The 23,049-nt window shown below is 40.6% G+C and overlaps 2 protein-coding genes across 3 annotated transcripts in view; one reads left to right on the top strand and one right to left on the bottom strand.

Moving 5' to 3' along the window:
* sema3b (sema domain, immunoglobulin domain (Ig), short basic domain, secreted, (semaphorin) 3B) overlaps positions 1 to 12,030 on the top strand; it is a 68,127-nt gene extending 56,097 nt beyond the window's left edge. For both annotated transcript variants that reach the window (XM_086068034.1, XM_086068032.1), the window contains exons 5-18: positions 468 to 587; positions 1,632 to 1,725; positions 1,892 to 2,011; positions 2,102 to 2,244; positions 2,447 to 2,561; positions 4,092 to 4,161; positions 4,254 to 4,398; positions 5,402 to 5,621; positions 5,963 to 6,054; positions 6,154 to 6,195; positions 6,278 to 6,435; positions 7,589 to 7,644; positions 7,843 to 7,982; positions 8,686 to 12,030. In XM_086068034.1, coding sequence (XP_085924160.1) covers positions 468 to 587; positions 1,632 to 1,725; positions 1,892 to 2,011; positions 2,102 to 2,244; positions 2,447 to 2,561; positions 4,092 to 4,161; positions 4,254 to 4,398; positions 5,402 to 5,621; positions 5,963 to 6,054; positions 6,154 to 6,195; positions 6,278 to 6,435; positions 7,589 to 7,644; positions 7,843 to 7,982; positions 8,686 to 9,189 — 2,019 coding nt within the window. In that variant the 3' untranslated portion in view covers positions 9,190 to 12,030. The remainder of the gene's footprint in view (positions 1 to 467; positions 588 to 1,631; positions 1,726 to 1,891; positions 2,012 to 2,101; positions 2,245 to 2,446; positions 2,562 to 4,091; positions 4,162 to 4,253; positions 4,399 to 5,401; positions 5,622 to 5,962; positions 6,055 to 6,153; positions 6,196 to 6,277; positions 6,436 to 7,588; positions 7,645 to 7,842; positions 7,983 to 8,685) is intronic.
* A 3,555-nt stretch (positions 12,031 to 15,585) lies between these two features.
* sema3g (semaphorin 3G) overlaps positions 15,586 to 23,049 on the bottom strand; it is a 66,216-nt gene continuing 58,752 nt past the window's right edge. The window contains exons 11-16 of the mRNA XM_086067875.1: positions 22,667 to 22,898; positions 22,458 to 22,549; positions 22,330 to 22,371; positions 21,453 to 21,678; positions 20,501 to 20,631; positions 15,586 to 19,489 (exon numbers count right to left, since the gene is read on the bottom strand). Of these exons, the coding sequence (XP_085924001.1) occupies positions 18,986 to 19,489; positions 20,501 to 20,631; positions 21,453 to 21,678; positions 22,330 to 22,371; positions 22,458 to 22,549; positions 22,667 to 22,898 (1,227 nt within the window). The 3' untranslated portion in view covers positions 15,586 to 18,985. The remainder of the gene's footprint in view (positions 19,490 to 20,500; positions 20,632 to 21,452; positions 21,679 to 22,329; positions 22,372 to 22,457; positions 22,550 to 22,666; positions 22,899 to 23,049) is intronic.

The raw sequence follows: 23,049 nt of genomic DNA, 5'->3' as shown, positions 1-23,049 counted from the left end.
CTTCTGCTGATATACTTAGAGTGCCATTTTCACATTTGGTTTCATTTGATGGCATTTTCTCAATTTACAATATGACACCACGCTTGCTGCCATGCCAACCATCTTGGAGGGGGTTGTTGGGAATGTTCAAATTTCCAACCCAAGCCAGATGCTTTTGTTGGCGGGATCATTTTAGGTTGTTCTGAGGTCTATTTTTTTTTGGTTTTCTTCTAGATGACTGACTATGTTGTCAAAATGTGGCATTCAGTACCAAGAGGGAAAAAAACATGGTCAATGCATCCCACAAACTTCTAGATGTCTTCATGAATTCCATAACCAAACAAATAGAACCCCCCCCCCCCCAAAACAAATTAGCCTAACCTAGTCAACTTATTAGCCAAGTTGACAATCAATAGTTAACCCCAAAAGTAAAATCAACTTCTAAAGATCAAGCATTGATGACATTTTCGTCTGCGTCTGTCTTTCAGTCTGATTGTGTGAATTACGTGAAGATCATCCACCACTACAACCGCACACACCTGTACGCCTGCGGAACCGGAGCCTTCCATCCCACGTGCGCCTTTGTGGAGGTGGGGCACAAGATGGAGGTGAATACATTCAATTTTCCATCGCACCTTGGGTGAGCTGAAGCCTCCATCAGCTGACAGTCAACTGGCAGGCACATAGAGTATAGACAAACAATGATTTATACTTTTGGACGATTCACCGAAGAAACATATTTTTTATATTTACATTTTTTATATTTTAAAACGTACATGGGACAACATATAGTAAATATGTGACAAATATACATGAATAATAGGTAAAAAGCAAGCTGTTATGTACTGTTATATAGCGTTATGAATGAAAAGCAAGGCAGCGAGTGTAAGATTAAGCAGTTTGGTGACAAATTGATCAAATCATGTACACTTTATATAATGTATGCATATATTCAAATGTTTTAATGAATTTCATTGCATTACAAATGTGCAATATAATATACAATTTCCTTCAGTGTTCTAATTAAAAACATTGTGATTCCTCAAGATTATCTTACAGGATCGAAAGGATATAAATACAATTGAACTCATTCACTGCCATTGACAGCTATAGACGTCAAAAATTCATTTGAACTATTTCTATTAGTTTCACATTTTTATAAGAGTATGAAAACCTATATGTTTTTTTTACTGTACACTTAGAACCGATATAAAATTTGTGATTAATCGTGAGTTAACTATTGAAGTCATGCGATTAATTACAATTAAAAAATGTAATCGTCTGACGCCCCGAATTCTTAATAATCTTTTCTTTCTTTTTCATCAGGCGTTTAATCACACGACTTCACTTGTTAACTCACGATTAATCACAAATTCTATATCTGTTCTAAATGTACAATAAATAAATAAAAAAATTCTAGGTTTTCATAGTTTTGTTAACAAAAGTGGGGAAAAAAGTGTAACTAATAGAAATAGTTCAAATTAATTTTGGACGTCTATAGCCGTCAATGGCAATGAATACGTTTTTTAAAAAGTTACATAAATACTGTTTCCCGTAATCATATTTTAAGACCTATGAAACTCATCACAGCTACCCAATATAGTTGTATACTGTTTGTCTTCAAGACTGCTTCCTTGTGTCCTCCCTTCCAGGACCATGTCTTCAAAATCAACCCTTCTAACATGGAAGATGGCAAAGGGAAGAGTCCTTATGATCCTCGCCATAATGCTGCGTCTGTGCTCATTGGTAACTGGGACATTTTTCACTTTTGATTTTGAAGGCTTTTTTTGTATCCTCAATCTGATACCAACGTAATAATGTGATAACATGATAATGGGAATGAGAATAAAAGTCCCACAAAAGATGATGCTACCCATTGTTGTGACAAAGAAATGTACGTTTTGTTTCCAAGGTGATGAGCTGTATGCAGGTGTGGCCACGGATTTAATGGGGCGAGACTTCACCATCTTTAGAAGTCTGGGGAGACGTCCCTCCATCCGCACGGAGCAGCATGACTCGCGTTGGCTCAATGGTGGGTTTGACCTCAAACTTGACCCTTGCTTTGTGGGAAAACTAATAAACCTTGACTGACGTGTTTGTTCCTAATTTATTTGTTCACCAGAGCCCAAATTTGTGGGTTCCTTTTGGGTCCCAGAAAGTGAAAACCCTGATGATGATAAAGTGTTTTTCTTCTTCCGGGAGACGGCGGTGGAGGCTCAAGGCTTGGGAAAGTCGACTTACTCCCGCATTGGACAACTCTGCAGGGTAAAAGGCTTTTCTGTGTTCAAGCCGTGTCATACGGAAACCTCTGCAGAGGAACCCTTTTGCGGTGGCATCACAAAAAAGCACACAGCAACACAATTCACCCCCCCAAAAAGGCTGAGGTCTAATTAATTCATGATGTCATAAGAGTTTGTTGAGATATTTTCCCTGTAACTGTCTTTTGAATGTGTTTTCATTGAAACAGAATGACATGGGCGGTCAGAGAAGTTTGGTGAATAAGTGGACGACATTCCTCAAAACCCGGCTCATCTGCTCGGTACCGGGAGCCGATGGCAGCGACACTTACTTTGACGAGCTACGTGAGTGTGACTTAAACAATTTCTGTGCTTTATTCACAAACTATTGACAATGTAAAACATAATATTATTATTATTATTATTAATAATCAGCCCACATCTCTGCTAGTGAGAGTCACAGATCTCTGCAGATTCTTCTTGGTATGGGGGGGAAAAACAACAACAACAACAACAACAACAATAATGGGCTTTTGTGAGTCAGAGGATATTTAGACACAAGACTTTGTGTCATAGTTTACGTGTTGTGATCCCCCCCCCCCCCCCCCCCCCCCCCGGGTGTTTGGCATCAGTTCCAAACAGTGTTCCCTAGTGACATGAAAATATGAACACTGTTTTCAACCATCTGTGATGTTTTTTCTTTAAAAGAGAGGCTGGTGAGGTTTTGCCGCTTGGACACAACTTTATTAATTACTTAATGTTCTTGCAGCTTAGTTTGCCCTGTATTATAATTTCTCATCTGGACAAGTGTATGCTTTCCATCTTAGTGGGAATTTTTTTTTGTGAAAGCCCTTTGAGCCACAGCACACACAGAGAAAGGTCCCAAAAAGCATGTTTGGCTGAATTTGATTTTGCAAACTTGTCCATCAAACCCATTTGGGAATTTAGACCAAAATAATTGAGTTGCAAATTGCGGTCTAAGAAAAGTGAATTACTACATTTTATTCAAATGTCCCAGCTATTCTCCATCTGCAAGCCATGTGCACTTTCACAGCCATGCACATAAAAACATGACAGAAAATGAAATACAATTCTTGAAGAATTGGGAAAGCAATGCAGAAATGAGCACTATTGGACTTGCTAAACGTATCATTATCATCAACACAAAGCAAGATAGCTTAAAAGCAGCGGCCATCTTAGCTGTGCAGCTGCAGAGTCATCTCTCAGACCGCGTCTTTGGGCTAGAACATGATCTTTTCTTCTTCGTGTTGCTTTTTTTTTTTTTACTTTTCCATGAAAGGAAGTGGAAGTTGAAAGCTTTGTGCTGCCCTCGGCCACATCACCTCGAAGAACAACGAGTCTCTTATCGATAGCACTGCAGTTTATGGCAGTGGAATCTGCTCAAATTTGAAATTGTTTTTTTACTTTTTCAGTAGTCTGGTTTTGTTTGGCAATTTGTATCTTTTACTTAAGATACTATTTTCAAACATGTATAGTACTTCATTAAACAATGTACAGGTCCGCCTGCGGGAACTGCAGATGGCTTGCTACTAGTTAATTTCACCTGTTGCCCTAAAGACGATTGGTCGATATTATTTTGATAGGCTATGTGAGCTAAAGTATTTCAGGTAGCCGGGGTGAAGGTCATATTGTTCACTCCCAGTCTGACAGGTGTGGCAATGTATGTTAATGGCGCAAAAATCCTCAGTCTGAGACCATATGGATTTGATTTGAATAGCGAGACGGATGTCTTGGGGGGAAAGATCCTACTCAAATGTCTGTGGGAGTTAGCTAGAGACAGCCACAGCGCGTGTATCTTTCTCTTGACCCTTGACCCCGGAACCACCTTTTGAATAAGCGTGTGTCCATCCTCAGGCGATGTCTTCCTGCTGCAAACGAGGGACAGAAAGAATCCTCTGGTCTACACAGTCTTCTCCACTTCCAGGTCAGACTCCGTTGATGGATGTTATTTGCGAGTGCGCGCGCGTGTGCGTGCACGCTGATGCATCTAACCCGCCTCTCCCTGTCACCCAGCAGCAGTGTATTTAAAGGCTCAGCTGTGTGTCTTTACTCCATGAATGACATCCGAAGGGCCTTCCTCGGGCCGTTTGCTCACAAAGAGGGGCCCAACTACCAGTGGGTCCCCTTCCAGGGAAAAGTGCCTTACCCCCGCCCAGGAATGGTATGTCAGTCAAATCTCATCAGTGGGCATTTACTGCATGTAGTCTTTGCAACCTGATCAATCTAGTTACTCTGCAAATGACCTTTGAAACGGTCAGTTGTCATTGGGATTCACTTAAATGTATGTGCAACAAAATGTGGTTAACAGCTCTGTTTTAATAACATGAGCTAATAACAGGCTCTTCTGCCATCTAGTGAAAGAGCCATTAGAAAATGCAAATCCATGAACACTTTGCAGCAGCACTTTAGACTCCATGATTTAATTCCACAATGGTTACAGTGCTTTTGTGTTGCTTAGCATGCAGAGTCAGCAGGATTGGTTCTGCAGCCTCTCAGCTTCCTTCCACACTTGAACACATCTCCATTGTATGGCCATATTCAAATTGTATTTGACTTACAGTAATAACCTCCCGTCTCATAATGAGTCCACTGTGTTATACAATCAACTGTAACTGGTGTGAGTCACTGATAGTGTAGTGTGTTACATTTGCCTGACTTTGGCACAGGCAGCGTGGGTTCATTTGCCACTCACTGATGGTGTGAATGTGATGGCGAATGGTCGTCTGTCTCTGGATGTGCCTGATGGATCAATGGATAGATTAATTATATATATATATATATATATATATATGGACGGGTGGGCCCCACAACTCTGTGAAATCCCGATATATTGGCCCCACCATGTAAAAAAAACAAGACCACACACACACACACACCCACACACACACACACACACACACTCATCTCATTTACATAATGCATTTCCTAGACTCTTCCCCTAACCCCAACCATAAAAAATGATTGCCTACCCCTATTCCTTACCCTAACCTAAACCATAACCCAATTCAAACCTAAACTCTAAGCAAAATGGCCCCACATGGACAAGTGGGCCCCACAACTCTGTGAAATCCCAGAATGTTGGCCCCGCTATGTAACAAAAACAAGACCGCACACACACACACACACACGTATAGTATTTATTTATTCATTTTTACTTCCAATAGTGTCCCAGCAAGACTTTTGGCAGCTTTGAGTCCACCAAGGGTTTCCCAGACGATGTGATTCAGTTTGCACGTCACCACCCTCTGATGTACAACCCGGTTTACCCCATGACCAGACGGCCGGTCTTCGTCAGAACTAATGTGGACTACAGCTTCACACAGGTCACTGTGGACAGAGTCAACGCCGCTGATGGACAGTATGATGTCATGTTTATTGGCACAGGTAAAATCAATGAGCTCGGAACCTCTTCCCTATTCTGAATAATACGTATTCAAATATTTTATTCTTGATTTAATCTTGAAATGTGCAATACAAAATTCATAACACAATTTCAGTTAAAAAAAAATGAGTATGGTGGGTTCTTGTTTTACAAAGAAATTTCAGTCCTGTGACGTAAGCCAAATTTGATTGGAATGCATTTAGTGGATCACTAAACCTGCACTATGCTAATCGACTAGTAAAGGTGACGGTACTGCAAATATTTTCCAAAGTATTCTCAACTTTTGAAAATATGTTAGAAAGACAAAGAGAATGTCTCCATTGATCTGTGTCTTCTTGTTTAGACAAAGGCACAGTACTAAAGGTCATCAATGTGCCCAAGGAGAGTTGGAACAACATGGAAGAACTTCTGTTGGAAGAGCTGGAGGTCTTCAAAGTAAGTAAAAAATAATGACAGATAAACTATCCGTTATCGTTAATTGTTCAACATTTCGTAAGTGATTCCACTGATTTTTAAATTTCCTCTCTTCCTTAGGATGCGTCGTCTATCATTAACATGCAGATCTCCTCAAAACGGGTCAGTCCGATTAGGCCTTGGCGCCAAGCAAGAACCCCTAAAAGATGTCGTCGCTTAGCGTGTCTGTGCTCTGTCACCACAGCAACAACTGTACGTGGGCTCCAACACGGGCATCGTCCAGGTGCCTCTCCACCGATGCAGTGTGTACGGGAAAGCGTGTGCCGAGTGCTGCCTGGCCCGAGACCCTTACTGCGCCTGGGATGGGACATCGTGCACTCGCTACCTTCCCAACACTAAGAGGTCTTTTTTAAATTGACGGCCCAAAAAAATGAGCAACTGATTGCATATAGTGTCGTCTGTCGATATATATGTACTGTCTGTAGTATGGACACTCTTAAAACGGAGTCAAAAATGACAACATTTGGGTGAAAAATTCAAGCGACTTGGTAACGGGTCAATTTGACCCAACCTTCTGGGTTGTTTGATAATAAAAAAAAAAACCTACACTGGGTCAGATTGACCCAATTTTACGGGTTGGTCCAATTTTTGACCCAGCAGCTAAGGGTTACTCTTATGTCTGTGTTTTTTACAATCTGCTTAGTCAAAATAACCCAATTTAGATTTTTTTTAAATTGGACTGACTCGCTACTTTTTTTATTTTATTTTATTTTTTACAAAACCAACCAATGTTTCTGTACAAAATAACCCCAAAAATTGGTTCTTTTGTAAAACACAAAACTCGAAGTTGGGTCAAACTGACCCAAATATCGGGGTCGGTCCAATTTTCAACCCAAATTGGGTTATTTTGTATCTAGCATTTTTAGGGTATTTAACGTTTTTAATTATTTAAGTTAAAATTTAAAAAGTTAAAAGATTTTTTTTAAATTAATTAATTTTAAAAATAATTAATTTAAAAATGTAAATTTAAAAATGTAAATTTAAAAATATAAATTTAAAAATGTTAATTTAAAAATGTTAATTTAAAAATAAACTAATTAAGAGAAGATGTATTCAAATAGTTTAAATGATTTACATTATTTGATTTATTTATTTTAATTATTGCATTGTGCAGTTTAAAAAAGTAATATTAAAGCTTTTTCTACATCATGCTTGCTCCACCAATGCCCAGATGAGTACGAAGAGCCCTGACTGTTTTACTCTGACTGCACCTATCAGCTTTTATCTTTCTTTGTTGAGTGTGCACACTCTACAGTTTCTTTGGGGAGGGTCGGGTCAGAGTTTTCCTTACCTCATTTGAAGTTATGTCTTCTTTTGTTAACTGACTCGCTTTAAGATCGTGCATGTACTCGCACGCGCACCATGAATGAGCCTGACACAGATGCTGCAGTTACACTTTGGGCCAGAGGTGACAGTCACGAGTAAAAAAAAAAAGGGACAAACTGCACAAAAATCTTTTAATGAATGAAAATGTATTTCTGATTTTATTTTACAGGCGATTCCGTCGCCAGGATGTGAGGAACGGTGATCCCAACACTCTCTGCTCAGGAGGTAAACATTTACAGTAACCTAAATAATGCAACAATTTGCCGTTATCCCAATTTGTAAAGATCTATTCCGAGTCCACGGGTGGTCATGTGACCTTCCTGTATTGTTCTCTCCTTTTCAGCCATTGACTATAACTAATTTTTTCTCTCTCCATCACGGCTAATCAAGTATTGTCTTTTCCCCCTTTGCTGCGCCCTGCAGACCACCACAAGCACCACATTGCCGAGAAGAAGCTATACGGAGTCGAAGGAAGCAGCACCTTCTTGGAGTGCATCCCCAAATCCCTTCAGGCCCGAGTCACGTGGACCTTTCAGAAACAACGAGACAAGCCACGTGAAGAGGTAAGAATGTCCCATTTGATCCGGTCAACATACGTGTTGTTGACTCCGAGTTTTTAGTTGCTATTCTCCAATGTGCAATTATTTCCACGTCTGCATCACGCTCTGAGGTTCGAATTGGCGCTGTCTGTGTAGAATTCGCATGCCATCCTCATGCTTAGATGGGTTTTCTCTGTAAGCCTCCTCTCACATTCCTAAAACCTTGGCTTTAATATTAACACGTGCATGACATCTCATTCCAATTTAAAAAGGACATTGATACTGTCTGACCACTTGTAACAGGTCCAAACTAGAAAAATAATGTCAGTTAATTCCTACCATACAAAAAGCAACAAGTCACTCCTATGTCCCAGAAAGTTTAAAGACACTGGTCAGATTTTTTGATCTGTACTCGTGATGGACAAATGAAGCTTCATGAAGCACTTGTGATATTTTTGTCTCCTCTCGATGACAATCTTAGTTTGAAGATGCAGTGGAAATGTCATCAATTTCCAGTGCTCGATCCTTTATCTTTAAACCGAGAGCACCATCTAGAGGAGTCAAAAATTATCGCAAGTTCTTCATGAAGCTTCATTTTCCCATCATTGGTCTGTGCCAAAAATGATACATATCCAATGACTGGTGGGTTTCTGCTAAAACATCTCAATCAAACTGATGGCTAAATTAAACACATTTCATGCGACCGTGTCCCTCCTCCATTTTGTAGGTGCGTCTGGACGATCGTATCCTGCAGACAGACAGAGGCCTTCTAATTCGCCGTGTCCTGAGGAGAGACATGGGTATTTACCAGTGTCACGCCATGGAGCACGGCTTCACCCAAACCCTGCTGGGCATCACTTTAGACGTCATCCAGTCCACTTCGTCCAACATGCCCTCAGAGGCCCCTTCCCGAGCGGAGCCTCGCAGCGGGGGGGGGCCGCTGGTGGCCAATCCGAAGCTTTGGTATCGGGACTTTATGCAACTGGTGGACCATCCAAACCTGAGCACAGTGGACCAGATTTGCGAACAAGTTTGGGCCCGCCGGAATCCTGCCGGCGACCTCATGGAAAAGAAGGTCCCCACTCCGGGGCGGGACTCGATGCCTCCTGGCCCCTCTGTGCGGCCCAATAATAAGAAGTGGAAGCATCTCCAGGAGCTGAGGAAGGGGAGGAACCGCCGGACCCACGACGGAAAGCAGAACCCTCGGGCACCACGGAGCGCGGGGGAGTAACCGCAATAAGAGGAACATGTGGGATTGGAAGAACTGATTCAAGTAGACTTTTAGAAAGGGACTCAGACAACACATAGACACGCACACATTCACACAAATACACACGCACACACGCGGCGCCCCTCTCTTGTGTATATTTATCTGCGGAGTTCCTTGCATGTGTTGAGTTTCATCCCACATTCATCCTGCACGATCCCATCACAATGTGCCATTTTGTAGTAGCAGCGAGCAGGTGTGTAAGCCACGCCCGTTTGATCGCTACCGTATGAATCGGTATACACTCGTTTCTCAAAACCTTTACCGCGGCGGAGAGCGGGCCACATCTTTGGTCTCCTACCTTGTGACAAACTACGTTATTTACATTATGTAGACGACAGTGTGAACTCAATGCCACGAAAAGGATCCTGGAAACCTTCGGGATGAACTCGCACCTTTCTTCACCCCTAAAGACTAAATGTGGAGTCGAGCGACGGTGGACATGACGGAGGTTCGGAGACACAACTGGAATATAATTCTACAACTGGAAACACACACGTGCATGCAGAAAGATGGACGACTTCATGTGATGTTTTTGTGAGACTCTTTCAGCGTTTCCTTCTTCTTTTTTTTTTTCATCACACTGCATAATGTCATCATTACGTCGGGGTGGCGGGGGGGGGCATAGTGTGGGCTTGTGGGGCACATAGAGGCACATTGCAGGCAAAATGAAACACATCGGTCATGTGTGTCATGATGTGTTAGCAGATGAAACCACTGCAGAGTGAAAAACGGGCGGGAAAAACTACTGGCTTTTGAACGATGTAAGCAGACAGTTAGGTGTTTATACTACATGGAAAAGAGTGAATCAATGTAGGAGTGAGTATAAGGGCCACACGAGGAACAAAAAATATTGTAATATAGTGGTGAGCTAGTAGTCAACAAGCCTGCCTCACATTTGAGAGGGGTTCGAATCTCTGCTCTTTATGTTTTAGTGTGCCTTGTGATTGGCTGGAAATCAATCAGCTTGGATGGAGTTAGCATCAGGACAGGGGCTATAGAAAATGGATGGATGCATGATTTATTTTATTTTTTTTTTTTAAGTCATAATGGTTGTAATTATGTGAGAATAAAGAAAATCAATTCCTTCATTTTCTATAGAACTGACTATACCCTAAACTGGTCACTAGTTAATCACAAGGGCACATAAACAGACAACTATTGACCCTCGGGGCTCTATTCTCATGACGAATCCGCGATGGCGCCAGCATAAATCAAATATGTGAGACTGTGCGTTGGTAATTTTGCAGATGCATGCAAGCTGAACACTTGCGACTTAAATGTATCGTGTATCTCTCGCCACCCATGATTGTCAAACCCGCTCCGCGTCAGTGGGGTGACTTTAAAAACTATAATAATGATTAAAAAAAGAATAATAATGCATTCATAAATTCACATGATAAAAAAACACACTATTCATTTCAATAATATACAAAAAATTATGTTCTATCACGTCAACATACATTATTTAATATATAATTTGTAGGTCTAGTAATCACTAACTAGATTACATAGGTCGAGCCTCACATGTTTTGCCGCCATCTTTCTGTTACGGATTAACCGAAGGAGAAGAACTTTGCAAACGTACTCATTGGTAATAAGTTTGCGAACTGTAATCTTTTTGAGGCACCGTCGTGCACATGCTTCAAGTGCAAGCGCTTCCAACTTCCAACTCGCTGCATTCTATCAATTCGCCACTAGGTGGCAAAACAATTCTACACATTGTTGCTTGAAAATTATAATTTGATGATAACAAAAATTCATAATGTCCCAGGGGGGGAACGTTGTATTATGCAGGGAAAAAACATGCACTGTAACAACAACAAAAGATTATGTAATAATAAATAAAAATTATGTAATTTTATGACATGGCAATATCCTTACAGTCCTCCTCATAACGCTGCTATATGTCCATTATGCTCATAATACCAACACCTTACTCCAGGCTTCCCCAATCCTGGTCCTCGAGGGCCAGAGCCCTGCAGGTTTTAGACGTTTCCGTCCTCAAACACACTTTATTCTAAGGATCAGGATCATTATCAGGTTTCTGCAGAGCTGGCTGCTGAGCTGAGGATAGGAATCAGGTGTGTTGGAGTACGGAAACATCTAAAACCTGCAGGGGAAGCCTGCCTTTATCCTTCAGTGTTTGCTCGTTTTGATGTGGCCCTTCTACTCCTTCTTAAGTAGCAGCTGATTACGCTACCCGGACAAAAGTATTGGGACACATGGTTGTTACATCTAGGAGGTGAAAAATAAAGAACATGGAGTTGTTGTTTTTTTTCGCAGCTAATAAAGCTCCCACTCTTCTGTTGGTGAAGTTTAAGGTCAATGATGTTGGACAAAGATGAGGTTGTTCCTCCACACCAAACTAATCCATGCATGACCTTTCTTTGCATACGAGGGCACGGTCAGGCTGGAACAGAAAAAGTCTTTCCCACTACGCTGGAAACGCAATTTTCCAAAATGGGAAGCATTAGAATTAATATTCAGGGGGAATTAGTGGTGTGTCTCAATAGGTTTTGTCTAAATAGTGTATAACTTATCGTAGCATCATTGTGAACCTCGCTCAATTTGATTTTAATTCAGTGTTTTGTTTTGTTTTGTTTTGTTTTCCTCAAATGGAAAATGATACCCAAGATGACAACTCATGGTTGTGGGCTATAGTACATTATCTCCATTAACATTATTATTATTATTATATTTATGAGTGTGACTATAATTTTATTTTTATTCCAAGCGGTACTTCATGGCCTCTGTCTTTTACAGATGTTGTTATATGTTGTTTGTGATGAATAATTAAAAACAAAATGCAAATCAAATTTGAGATGTGTTTTTCTCTTTGGCATCTCCCTACCTTGGCAAACTGAATTGGCATTATTTCCTTTGTTCCCAACCTCCTCGGTCCTCGATCTTTGCAATATTGCACCTGTTCACATGTTGTTGTAGCTGTGTCTGTGTACGGTGTACCAAATGTTATCCCACAGTGCCCTCTAGTGGTCACAAATTAAATAACTGACGTTCCTTACTACATGACTAATGTCACACATTTGAAACGAAAATAAGATAAGCGACCCACATATTCCTTATTGCTTATCAAAAATGTCATTGCAAAAAATTATTATTGAGTTATGGCATATTCTTCTTCTTCTTCTTCTCCTTTTGTTTTTCTTCTTTTTCTTCTGCTCGGTCAAAAATAAACCAATATTGGTCAGAGATTGTACCGACCTGCTACTTGGGTCAATGTGATTCAACTTTCTGGGTTGTTTTTCTACAAAACACATTTTTTTTGCATTAAAACAACAGCAACAACAAAAATTGGGTCATATTGACAAAGTTGGGTCAAATTGACCCAAGTAGTCGGTCAATTTTCAGTCAATTTTTTACCTATGTTCAGTTATTTTTGACCGAGTTTAGCTATTAATAAAAAATATACATACATTATCGTAATGATTTCAAATTAAACAATACATTGTTACAATTCATCCACATATGCATATCGCACTGTGGTTTCTTTCCCAAACATAATTGCAGATTAGGGACAATGCACTTGTTTACCAGCTGAGGGAGCTATCATCCACAATATCACTTCTGACAAAACTATGGCTATTTGTTCATCATCTGAAAAGGAATGCTTTTAAATCGGACCATGTCTACCAGTTTGTGCCAATAAAAACACAATAGAACACGATTGCAATATATTATTTGCAACTTACAGCATTTTGGTTTGAAACTAGTTTCTCTTCTTTTCTTGCTTACTTTCGGATTTGATTTCTACAGCACGCCATTTATGCAGAATATCCATTGGGATGAAATCAATTAATTACATCCTCTGCTGGGAAAAAAACTCCCAACAGTAAGCATGTGACCCTAGATTTGAACCCTAAAACGGACGTGCACCATTCCGCCCTCCTAAAGCAGAACTCTAAACGTAATACACTTAAAAGCTAACATGCCACCAGACAAATCACATTTGGCAGCATGTGCAATGTAGACTATCATAATCATCAATCTCCGCCATGGCTCAAAACAGCACTTGCTCTTCTCATACCTGAATGATGAGCCGTAAACACCACAACATGGAGAACATGTTGCAGACATCAAACATCTGCATTGGAATCGTTTCACGTGCTCGTATTTGTTGACGTGTCATGCTTGGAAATAACAAGGTTCGACGTGATCGGCTGGGATTTCTGATGACAGGCAGAACGCAATCACACAAGTGTACCATCTGCTTTTGTTGCAGCATCCTTATTGAATCCCACTGCATTGTTTTTACTTATTTGCTCACCACCTGACAACAGTGGAAGACAGATTGTTAAAGTGTGATTGATTACTCGCCAGGCAAATGTCTTTCAAAATGCCTGCGGTAGTTTTATTAGGCTATTACTAATTAACAGAAAGACCTCCGGAAAAAATGTCTTTAAAGGCATGTCAATGTGCTTACACTGCTGCATTGATACCAAACTTGTCAGCATTTTGTCAGCAGCAGGTCTTGAACCTCTCACCCTTTTGTGGTCCAAAGATGCAGAGATAGCGATACGACTGTTGCTTTTACAAAATGGTGAACGACATTTGTTTACATTACGGTGCTTTAGGGGCAGCACAGTGGAACACTAACTGTGGTCAGCACCAGAGGTGGGTAGAGTAGCCCAAAAAAATGACTCAAGTAGTACGTTACTTCAAAATAATATTACTCAAATAAAAGTAAAAAGTAGTCATCAAAAAAATCACTCAGGTACAAGTAAAAAAGTATTAGCTGAAAAGAATACTCAAGTACTGAGTAACTGCTTGAACATGAAGTCTGATTTATTTAAAAAAACAAAACAAAAAATGTCATCAGATAAAATTATGTGCAAATGCTGGTATCTTCAAATCATAAAATAAAAAATAATTTTTGGAGCTCGTTGTGTTCTAACTTCTGCCATGGTGGCAGGCATGCGCAATGAGCAGTGTCCTCTTTTTTCCCCCTTTTTTTTTTGCTTGTTTCGAGTCACTTACAAGTTAATTGTTTGACTGACACTAATATGCGAAGATGAAGCTCCCTCCAAAAGTGAACGGTGGCAAAAGCGAACGGTGGCAAAAGCGAACGGTGGCGAGTTGGTTGGGGGGCTGGGGTCCAAAAGACTCAATTGGTTCGTGGACGCCACATCATGTCCACGGTAAACACGGTAAATCTATGAATGGGGCGGCGGGTAATGACTGTAGTGAAGCCTAATATAGCGGAGTAAGAGTAGCGTTACTTCTTCACACATCTACTCAAGTAAAAGTAAAAAGTATTGTGTGGTAAAACTACTTTTAGAAGTAATCCACCCCCCCAAAAAAATTACTCAAGTAAATGTATTGGAGTAAATGTAATTCGTTACTACCCACCTCTGGTTAGCACAACCTGCCTCGGAGAGATCTGGGTTCGACTCTCTATCTGGAGTTTGCACGTGTTTGGATGGATGAAGTTTCTCGGTCTTGAAGTCAAGACACAATCCTGTTTAAAGTGAGTCATGTGCTGGTAGAATATATTTGTGTGCGCACAGTAGCTTCCACGTCGTTGGATATCTCGGCAGTCTTTGTAATGAATAATGCTTTGTAATATTAAGAATGCAATGAATGTCTGAAAGTCGTAGTAGTACAATCGGGATGTCATAAAAGCGGTGACACCCAAAGAAGCGTGTCCTCATTTTGGTTTCCCGGAGGATGAGGGGACCCGAACATGTCGCATTAAAAAATCAACTCTCCTTCGCTTCCCCTCGGCATTCCTGGATCTTAGACAGTCAAACTTAAAACTCTGCACCTCTTAATTGATTTCCTCCCACAGCATTCAGTGTGTAGACTGAAACCAAAGCACAGTGGAACGCAGCCTTACATGGGCAGTCTGGTCAGGAAAGCCTTATCTAAAGATATCTGTAGAAACAGTTCAGTCCGGTTTGTGGTAATTCACTGTAAGGACAGCAGGCTTGGGACATACCGCTTCATCATTTCGTTAATAAGTCAGGAGTTGGACAAAAGCCCTTAGTCATAATTCTTCATCTTATCAAGACACTTTGGACAATTTTATGCTTCCAATTGGGTGGGAACGGTCTACAGAACTGGCCATTTTCAGTTCCAGCATCACTTCAGTGCCCCAGTGTACAAAGAAAGGCCCATAGAGGCATGCTTTGATGAATTCGGCGGGGATATGGTGGAGACAATTGCTTTTGCTGTACTACTGTTACAGGTGTCTGACAATTATAAGCTCATTGCTTTCTCAAAAGCGCTATTTGTGATGTTGCTTGATTCTGGATTTGGTCAAATCCAGCCCCTCACAAAGGGTCTTGGACACCATGAACTGGTTGCCATGCCAAAACAAAACTTATTACAGAGTCCAAATGATACCATCATAAAACCTTTATTTACTGTACAGGCAACGTTTTTAAGTTTAACATCAACATCATGTCATACAAGCGTAAGCAGAAGTTTATCATCGCGTAAAAACAATCAAAACACTCTTTAAACATTCTCTTAACTTTTAGCAGGGTAATAAACTTGCACAAATCTCATTTTTGAACATTAACTGTGACACAAATAGTAGCTAAACAGGCATTAGCAAGCTAGTTAGCAGCTAGCACAAGAGAATGTGTCAGTCAGTCAGTAATTCAGTCCGTCCGTCCGTCCGTCTGTCTATCTATCTCTGAGGTGCTTTTTGTCGTCTTTTTAAGGTAAGTTAAATTTCAAGGTACCATTGTATTTCTTGCATTTGGTATTAAATTGAGCACATCTTGGTTTTAATTGAGCAATAGTCACCGTTTCATAAATGTAGCTCATTTTAACTGCGTCACTTTAGCCATTAGCCTTGTCTGCCAAAAAAATAAAAGAAACATACATTCTTCCAAAATGTTCATGTGAAACTCATTGAACTAATCTCACTAATAACAGCACAGATAACAGGATATCTTACAATTACAATACAGTAAAACTATGGTTGAATCAAAATCATTGCTGTTGCTCATTTTTGACAGATAGTAAAACGTCAAGTGAAAATGGGCTAAAAGTGAAGCAAAATGTGTCATTTACTTTTTGTATTAAAAAAAAAAAAGTGAAAACGATGTTAAGATTATTGTTTTTTTTACACTAATACCACAAGATCTGACATCTTACAGTCACTTTTTGAACATACACAAATACTGATGAATATAAATGCTAGTAGTTCTTACAACAATATGCCGATAATATTCATTCTTAAAACATGTTTGACATCATATCAAATCTCAGTCGGCTCACGCTTCTATTTTGTAATGCTAAACAATTAGGGACAACAAACGTGTAGTGGTTGCCTTCCATTATATACACAACTTTCAATTTCCACAAGACCATCATATTTATTTGATATCATTTATTATTATTTTCATATTAGATTGTATGTTTTGTTTTGTTAACTCTATAGTCAAGTGTGTATTTTTCACAGATATGATTGTGCATTTTCTCTCTTCACCATTTTTCCCCCCCAGGCTACGGATTGGCTAAAAAGCTTTACCAACCTACAAAGGCACCTGTTGCATTGTCATGCACTTGACAAATTGCAAATGCATTTTTATGGACAGTCATTTTTCTTTTTTTTAATTAGTGTAGATAGATATTTTTGAAAACCTGAACAAATAATCAAACAAACAAAAAACTACGACTAATTCGGTTCATATAAAAACGACAAAAGCTTCAAAAGCTCCACTGGGGTAAGACGGTAATAAAAGGAGGGCGAAAACAAACAAGTTATCTTAACAAAGCAGATGTCTAAATGGTGCTGTTTGTTTAGGTGCATCAGGTATAATTTAACAACCAGCACACAGTTATGACATACTTGCAGCTGATTTTTTTTTTGCAGTTAAGCTAGTTTCAAAACATCACATTTTAACCTTCACCATCCTCCCGACAAGCAGCCTTTTTTTCCCTAAAGGAGCAATATTTGCAGAGAAAACACCTTAATTGGAGTCTAATAGTCAGCCTCGCCATCCCTAGACAAGAAAAATAAACACTGCATGTCAAACGTGCTTTAGTGTGCTTGTACCATGGAGAAAACAGCCTGCGCTTAAAAATGAAAAATTGTGTGAATGACAGAAATTTCAGATAAAACATGCTTCTATTATTATTTCACTATTTCCACTTGAAGTCTTTCAGTTGTACAATAAAATCTTCCAGCTCCCAATGAGTGAGATGGCTTCCAGATTGGAGCATTTGTCCATAAATACACAATGACACGTACGTAAGCTGTAACTATCGCAACGAAAGGGTAGAGCGCTACACTTGGCATTTCTGATGATGTCACGTCTACTTGTTCATAAGAAAAACAACACATCGAAATGTTTCTGTTTAAAAATACAACAACATACACACACATTCTGGGAACCGTTTCAACACATTAGACCAAATGATCAATTCGTGGATTATTATGACAATGTTGACAAAAATAATAATAATAATAACATTCCACAACTGCCCTTTTAAGAGTTAGTTTAATCCATGGATATAAAAGTAATTAATGGAAAGTAAGTCAATGAAGATTAACTCATTCAGTGCCATTGACGCCTAATTTTTAATAATCTTTCGGTTTTTTTAATCGTGAGTTAATGAACGAAGTCACGCCATTACTTACAATTGATTTTAATCACCTGACACCCCTAATTTTTAATAATCTTTTCTTCTTCTTTAAAAAAAAAAAGAAAATATTTTTAAAAAGATTATTAAAAATTAGGGCCGTCAGAATTTGTAATGGTAATTAATGGCATTACTTTAATAGTTAACTCACGATTAATCACAAATTTTATATGTTCTAAATGTACAATAAAAAAAATTCTAGGTTTTCATACTCTTGTTAACAAAAGTGCAAAAAATTGTTAAACTAATAGAAATAGTTCAAATGAATTTTTGACGTCTATAGCCGTCAATGGCAGTGAATGAGTTAATATTTATGATTTGTAATTGATTGGTTTTTGGATAATTTTGGATGATGTCACATTGTATTGGTGGTAACAAGCACAAATCGGCCAATATGAAATGAATCACTTTTAGTATAAGTAAAGGATTCGTGAAGAATGATTTCAACTGTAATTGAAAGGAAAGTTCAGTGCTCAGCAGTGAAAACAAAGCAATGTGCTCATAATCTGTTGAACCATCAACATGTCGTTTCGATGTGGCTTTCAGTATTAGCTAGTGGAGCTAATGATGTCAGTGATTTGGGTTCAAGTGGTTAAAGATGGTGCTGAACTTAAACAGAACTGGACTGGGAAGTGAAGTAACAATGCAAGGGCTTGGCCTATAGATATAGTGGAACAGTCCAATGTTACCAACCTACTGTATATGTTGACATACATTATCTGTACAGTATATATTGTCCACTTAAGACTCATGAATATGATGTGCACTGTTGAAACGGGTCTTGGTCAATGAACCAAGACCCGTACCTGGCACGTACTGTATAGCATACAAAAAAAAAAGGTTTTGTCCATCACTGACTTCTGATGCGTGCTAAATTTTAAGTCCTTCCTTACAGACATCATGCAAGTGTATTTGAAACATTGCCTCCATTTCATCATGTTGCGGCCAGGTCATTCCTCCAGAGTCCAGATAAGCACCCTAACGTTTTTTTTTTTTTGGGGGGGGGGGGGGGGGTGATAATCCCAACCGAGCATCCACCAATCTACCATCAACTTTTTCACAAATCCAGCTCCAGCTATGCTGGTCCTACTGTCCCCAGTTGTCTTAATTTTCTCTTTGAGTTCCCCACAAGTTTTCTCCATCACTCCTGGCGAGCGCGTAGGTCCCGCGGCGTCCGGTTCCGCTCGCCAGAACTCTTGCTACGGGCCTTCCTGGCGCTCTCCTGGGCCTGCCGATACTTCTCCACCATGCTCTTGTGCTTCCTCCTCAGCTTCTCGTTACACCACATCCTCTCGCAGTACTCCTCCACGTGGGGCAGGTTGGACGGGCCGACGGTCTGCATGATATCCTTGAACCACATACGCGACTGGCTGATGGGACTCAACCTGTTGTGTGAGCTGCAAGGCATCCAGTTCCTGTATCCGCCGGCCGATCTGTCTTTGAGTAGGTCCGAAAGGCCGGTGTTGTCCCCTGCCATCAACTCATCCAAGGTGTCGCCCTGGAGGACTTCAAGGGTGAGTCGGGCCAGGGTTTGGGTGAAGCCGTGCTCTCTGGAGCGGCAGATGTAGATGCCGGCATCTTGGTTGAGGAGGTGACGGAAGAGGAGGCCCTGCTCTGTCGACATCACCCGGTCGTCCATCTTGACCTGAGAATGAAGGAGAGGTTTTGATATTGTCAGGGTTTATCGTCTTCCACTGTTCTATCTGGACATTGCAATTCTGTATCCTCATTGGCTGACTTTTCAGTCTTGACAATCATTGGCTGGTCACAGAACATTTTTCTGATGATAACAACAGATGATCTTTCTCAGCTCAAATCTGCCATTCAATTTGTCAGTGTTTATATTCCTTTATTCTCACACTCTCCATACCTCAACACCAAGTCATTCTTGTGGTCTTTTCATTCGTACCTCATTCTTCTCTCTCGTATGTCCCCCTAGCTCGTATTCCATACTTTTGCTCCTACGACTGTCCGGTGGTGCCAACACAAATACAGCAGCCTTGTCAGCGGCCCAGTGTTTATTTGCGGGGAAACTGAGAGGGGTGCTAATACCTCAAACGGCTGACTGAGGCGCTCGCTTTTGAATGATCGCTGTGGGCGTGGCCATATCATGTTCTAAGCACTGCCGCCGCCGTTACGGTGATTTTAACTCTTCATGGCATGCGGTCAATAGTCTCAAACGAGACATTGTTTATTAAAAGAGAATTCTGCTTTCAAATATAATTGCTCAATTTCACCCATGTGTCAAGGCAAGCACGTGGCGACGTTGTACACCCATCTCAGATTTAAAGGCAAGCACTTGCCAGAAATTACACGCCACCCCCGAATCTCGGCACCCCTTTGCACCTCTTCCTTCCTGCCATCATATGATATTAACTCGAACGCCACTTTGTCAAGGGCTGACATTTATTTTCCTATCAAAGTAGGTCAAAATGTTGTGTATTAGCGTCTTGGGGCTGCAATGTATAAAAGTAAAAAAAATATATCCAAGCATACGCCTGAAAAAAATCAATTTAATGAAGAGATTCAAAAACAATGCTAAATTCGGAAAGGGGAATTGTTTGCGAATGACCACATATGTTTTCTTTCCTCTGTATACCGATGGCTATACAGTCAACAGCACGCCGTAATGCTACATGAACAACATTTGTCCCACCTCTTCCTTGCGGTCGTCACGCTGGACCAACCAGATGACAGAAGCTTGTGGGGAGCGGGGAACACATTCCAGAAAAGTGCTGTTGTTCTCAGCGCCGTACACCACCCGGTCCTCCATATCCTCCAGGTCCTCTGATTCCAGGCATAAACATTGGACATTTTGTTAAAGGAAGGAAAATAGGCAGTGTGTGTGTGTGTGGGTGTGTGTGTGTGTGGGGGTGTGTGTGTGTGAATGTGTGGTCGTATTTAGCAATAACAAACATGCTGCTGTAGCCCACTAGTCCGTATTTTGTACATGCTTTTCAGAAAAAAAAAGTTCCCAGGAGTCTTAACACTGTAAACTCAAACGTTCAAAATAATTAAATAGATTAAGTACACAGTACTCAAAGTTTATAAAAACCTTTTAATTTTTTTCAAGTTAGAGTAACTTTGTATGCTTTTATGAGTAACTTAAACAAATAATTTTGGATTAAATTGAACTATACTAGTTCTTGGGTATGGATAACCTAAAAACTGTTCCTGCGCGGGTTTTCTCCGGGTACTCCAGCTTCCTCCCACATTCCGAAAAATATGCATGGTAGGTTAATTGAACACTCTGAATTGTCCCCAGGTTGTTTGTCTGTGTGTACCCTGCGATTGGCTGGCAACCAGTTGAGGGTGTACCCTGCCTACTTCCTGAAGATAGCTGGGATGGGCTCCAGCATTCCCACGACCTTCACGAGGATACATGGTTTGGACTTCTGTTAACTTAATCCAGTAGTTTTAAAACTAACATTGATAAGTTAGTAACTGAGAATAATTGAGTTGCTGTAATCACCTTATTTTTTATTTTTAGTCCTGCTAATTTATTCGTGTTAACAGTGTGTACCCTACCTCACAAAAGTGAGTGCATACCTCACATTTTTGTAAATATCTTATTTTTTTCATGTCACTATAGCCAAAGTCACATTTACCACTAAAATTCTGGTCCAGACATTGCAGCACCGGGTTCCCGTGCCTTATGTCCTGCCTTCGGAAGCGACGTTTACTGTTGGGGATGTAGCGAGCGCAGGACGAGCCATCCCAGGCGCAGTAAGGGTCTCGGGCCAGGCAGCACTCGGCGCAAGCCTTCCCGTAGGTCTCGCAGCGATGAAGCTTCACTTGAGCCACGCCGGCCGGGGAGCCCACAAACAGGGCTTGCTGATGAACAGAGGAAGGGAGCGACAATGTCAGCATCGGGCCCCGTAATTGGGCTGTTTGTTTGAGATTTCTTGGATGATTTTATACACTAAGCATAAAGCGCATCGGATTATAAGGCGCGCCTTCAACGAATGCCCTATTGAAAAACGTTTTCCATATATAAGGCGCACCTCGTTATAAGGCACATAGAATAGAAGGATACTAGCGGCTGGGGTTGCGTTAAGCATCCACTATATGGAGTTTACTTACCAATATTGATCCACATATAAAGCACATCGGATTATAAGGCGCACTGTCGGTTTTTGAGAAAATTAAAGGTTTTTAGGTGTGCCTTATAGTGCGGAAAATACGGTAGTTGACATATTTATTGGGTGACCAAGAGTTGGTGAGCATAAAATGATGAACTGTTTTGCTCTTTGGCTTTTTGCAGCACTTATTCCAGACAGATCATCCACAACAAAAATAGTTAAGAGAAAAATAGAATCATGTGCAATCAACAGCTAACGTATTTATATAACTTATTTAGTTATTAAAGGCTTTATGTTAAGGACGTTTTGACCTTGGAATGGATTAGTTCTGAAATCCAACCTGAGAAGTTTCCGACTAAATTAGAAGTTGAGGAGACTTGATGAAACACAGATGTGAACTTACTCTTTTGACTGATATATCCATTGATGTAATTGAGGTTGGCACCTGCAATGATGACGGTAAAGAATGCTTCAGAAACAATGTGGCATTTTGGGAGGATAATAACGGGACAAAATTGAAATCAAACACACTTTAAAAACTTGCAGCTCTTCCAATGTGACTTCTTCCATTTCCAGGCTGTTTCCTCCGTGAAGAGCGATGACCTTCAAGACCGTACCGACGTCTTCAAGAGAAGCAAACACATCCTTCAAGTTCTGGATCTCATTTTGCTCTGGTCCAATTTCTTCATTCAATAAAAAGATTAATGGCCAGCTGGAAAAGAGCAAACGCGTTCATTTACCCGTGCTGATGAACATGACGTCATACTGCCCGTCCTCTGCCTCAACGCGGTCCACCACGATTTGTTTGAGCCTGTAAGGAACGTTGGCCTTGGCGAGCACAGGCTGGCGTAATGCGGGCTGTACCGGTCGCCACATCAGAGGGTGGCTGCGGGCAAACTGGAGCACGTAGTCGGGGAAGTCTTTGGTGCTGCCAAACTCCCTGCCCGGCTGGTTGGTGATTTTACTGGGACACTGAACGAACACAAGAGAGGCAAGAATACCGCAATGATTCCAACGAGCTCAGGTTCTTACAGTGTGGTCCATTGCAGCGCTTTAAAAAATCTTATGACAGCATGTGGCCTTCTGATTGAAAGGCAATCAGTCCAGGGTGTACAGTTGTTTT

The sequence above is a fragment of the Leptonotus elevatus genome, chromosome 2 (genome assembly GCF_054856555.1).
Source record: "Leptonotus elevatus isolate MCC_2025b chromosome 2, RoL_Lele_1.0, whole genome shotgun sequence".
Lineage (NCBI taxonomy): Eukaryota > Metazoa > Chordata > Actinopteri > Syngnathiformes > Syngnathidae > Leptonotus > Leptonotus elevatus.
Note: the sequence above shows the minus strand (reverse complement) of the source record. Positions and strands in the feature narration are given on the sequence as shown.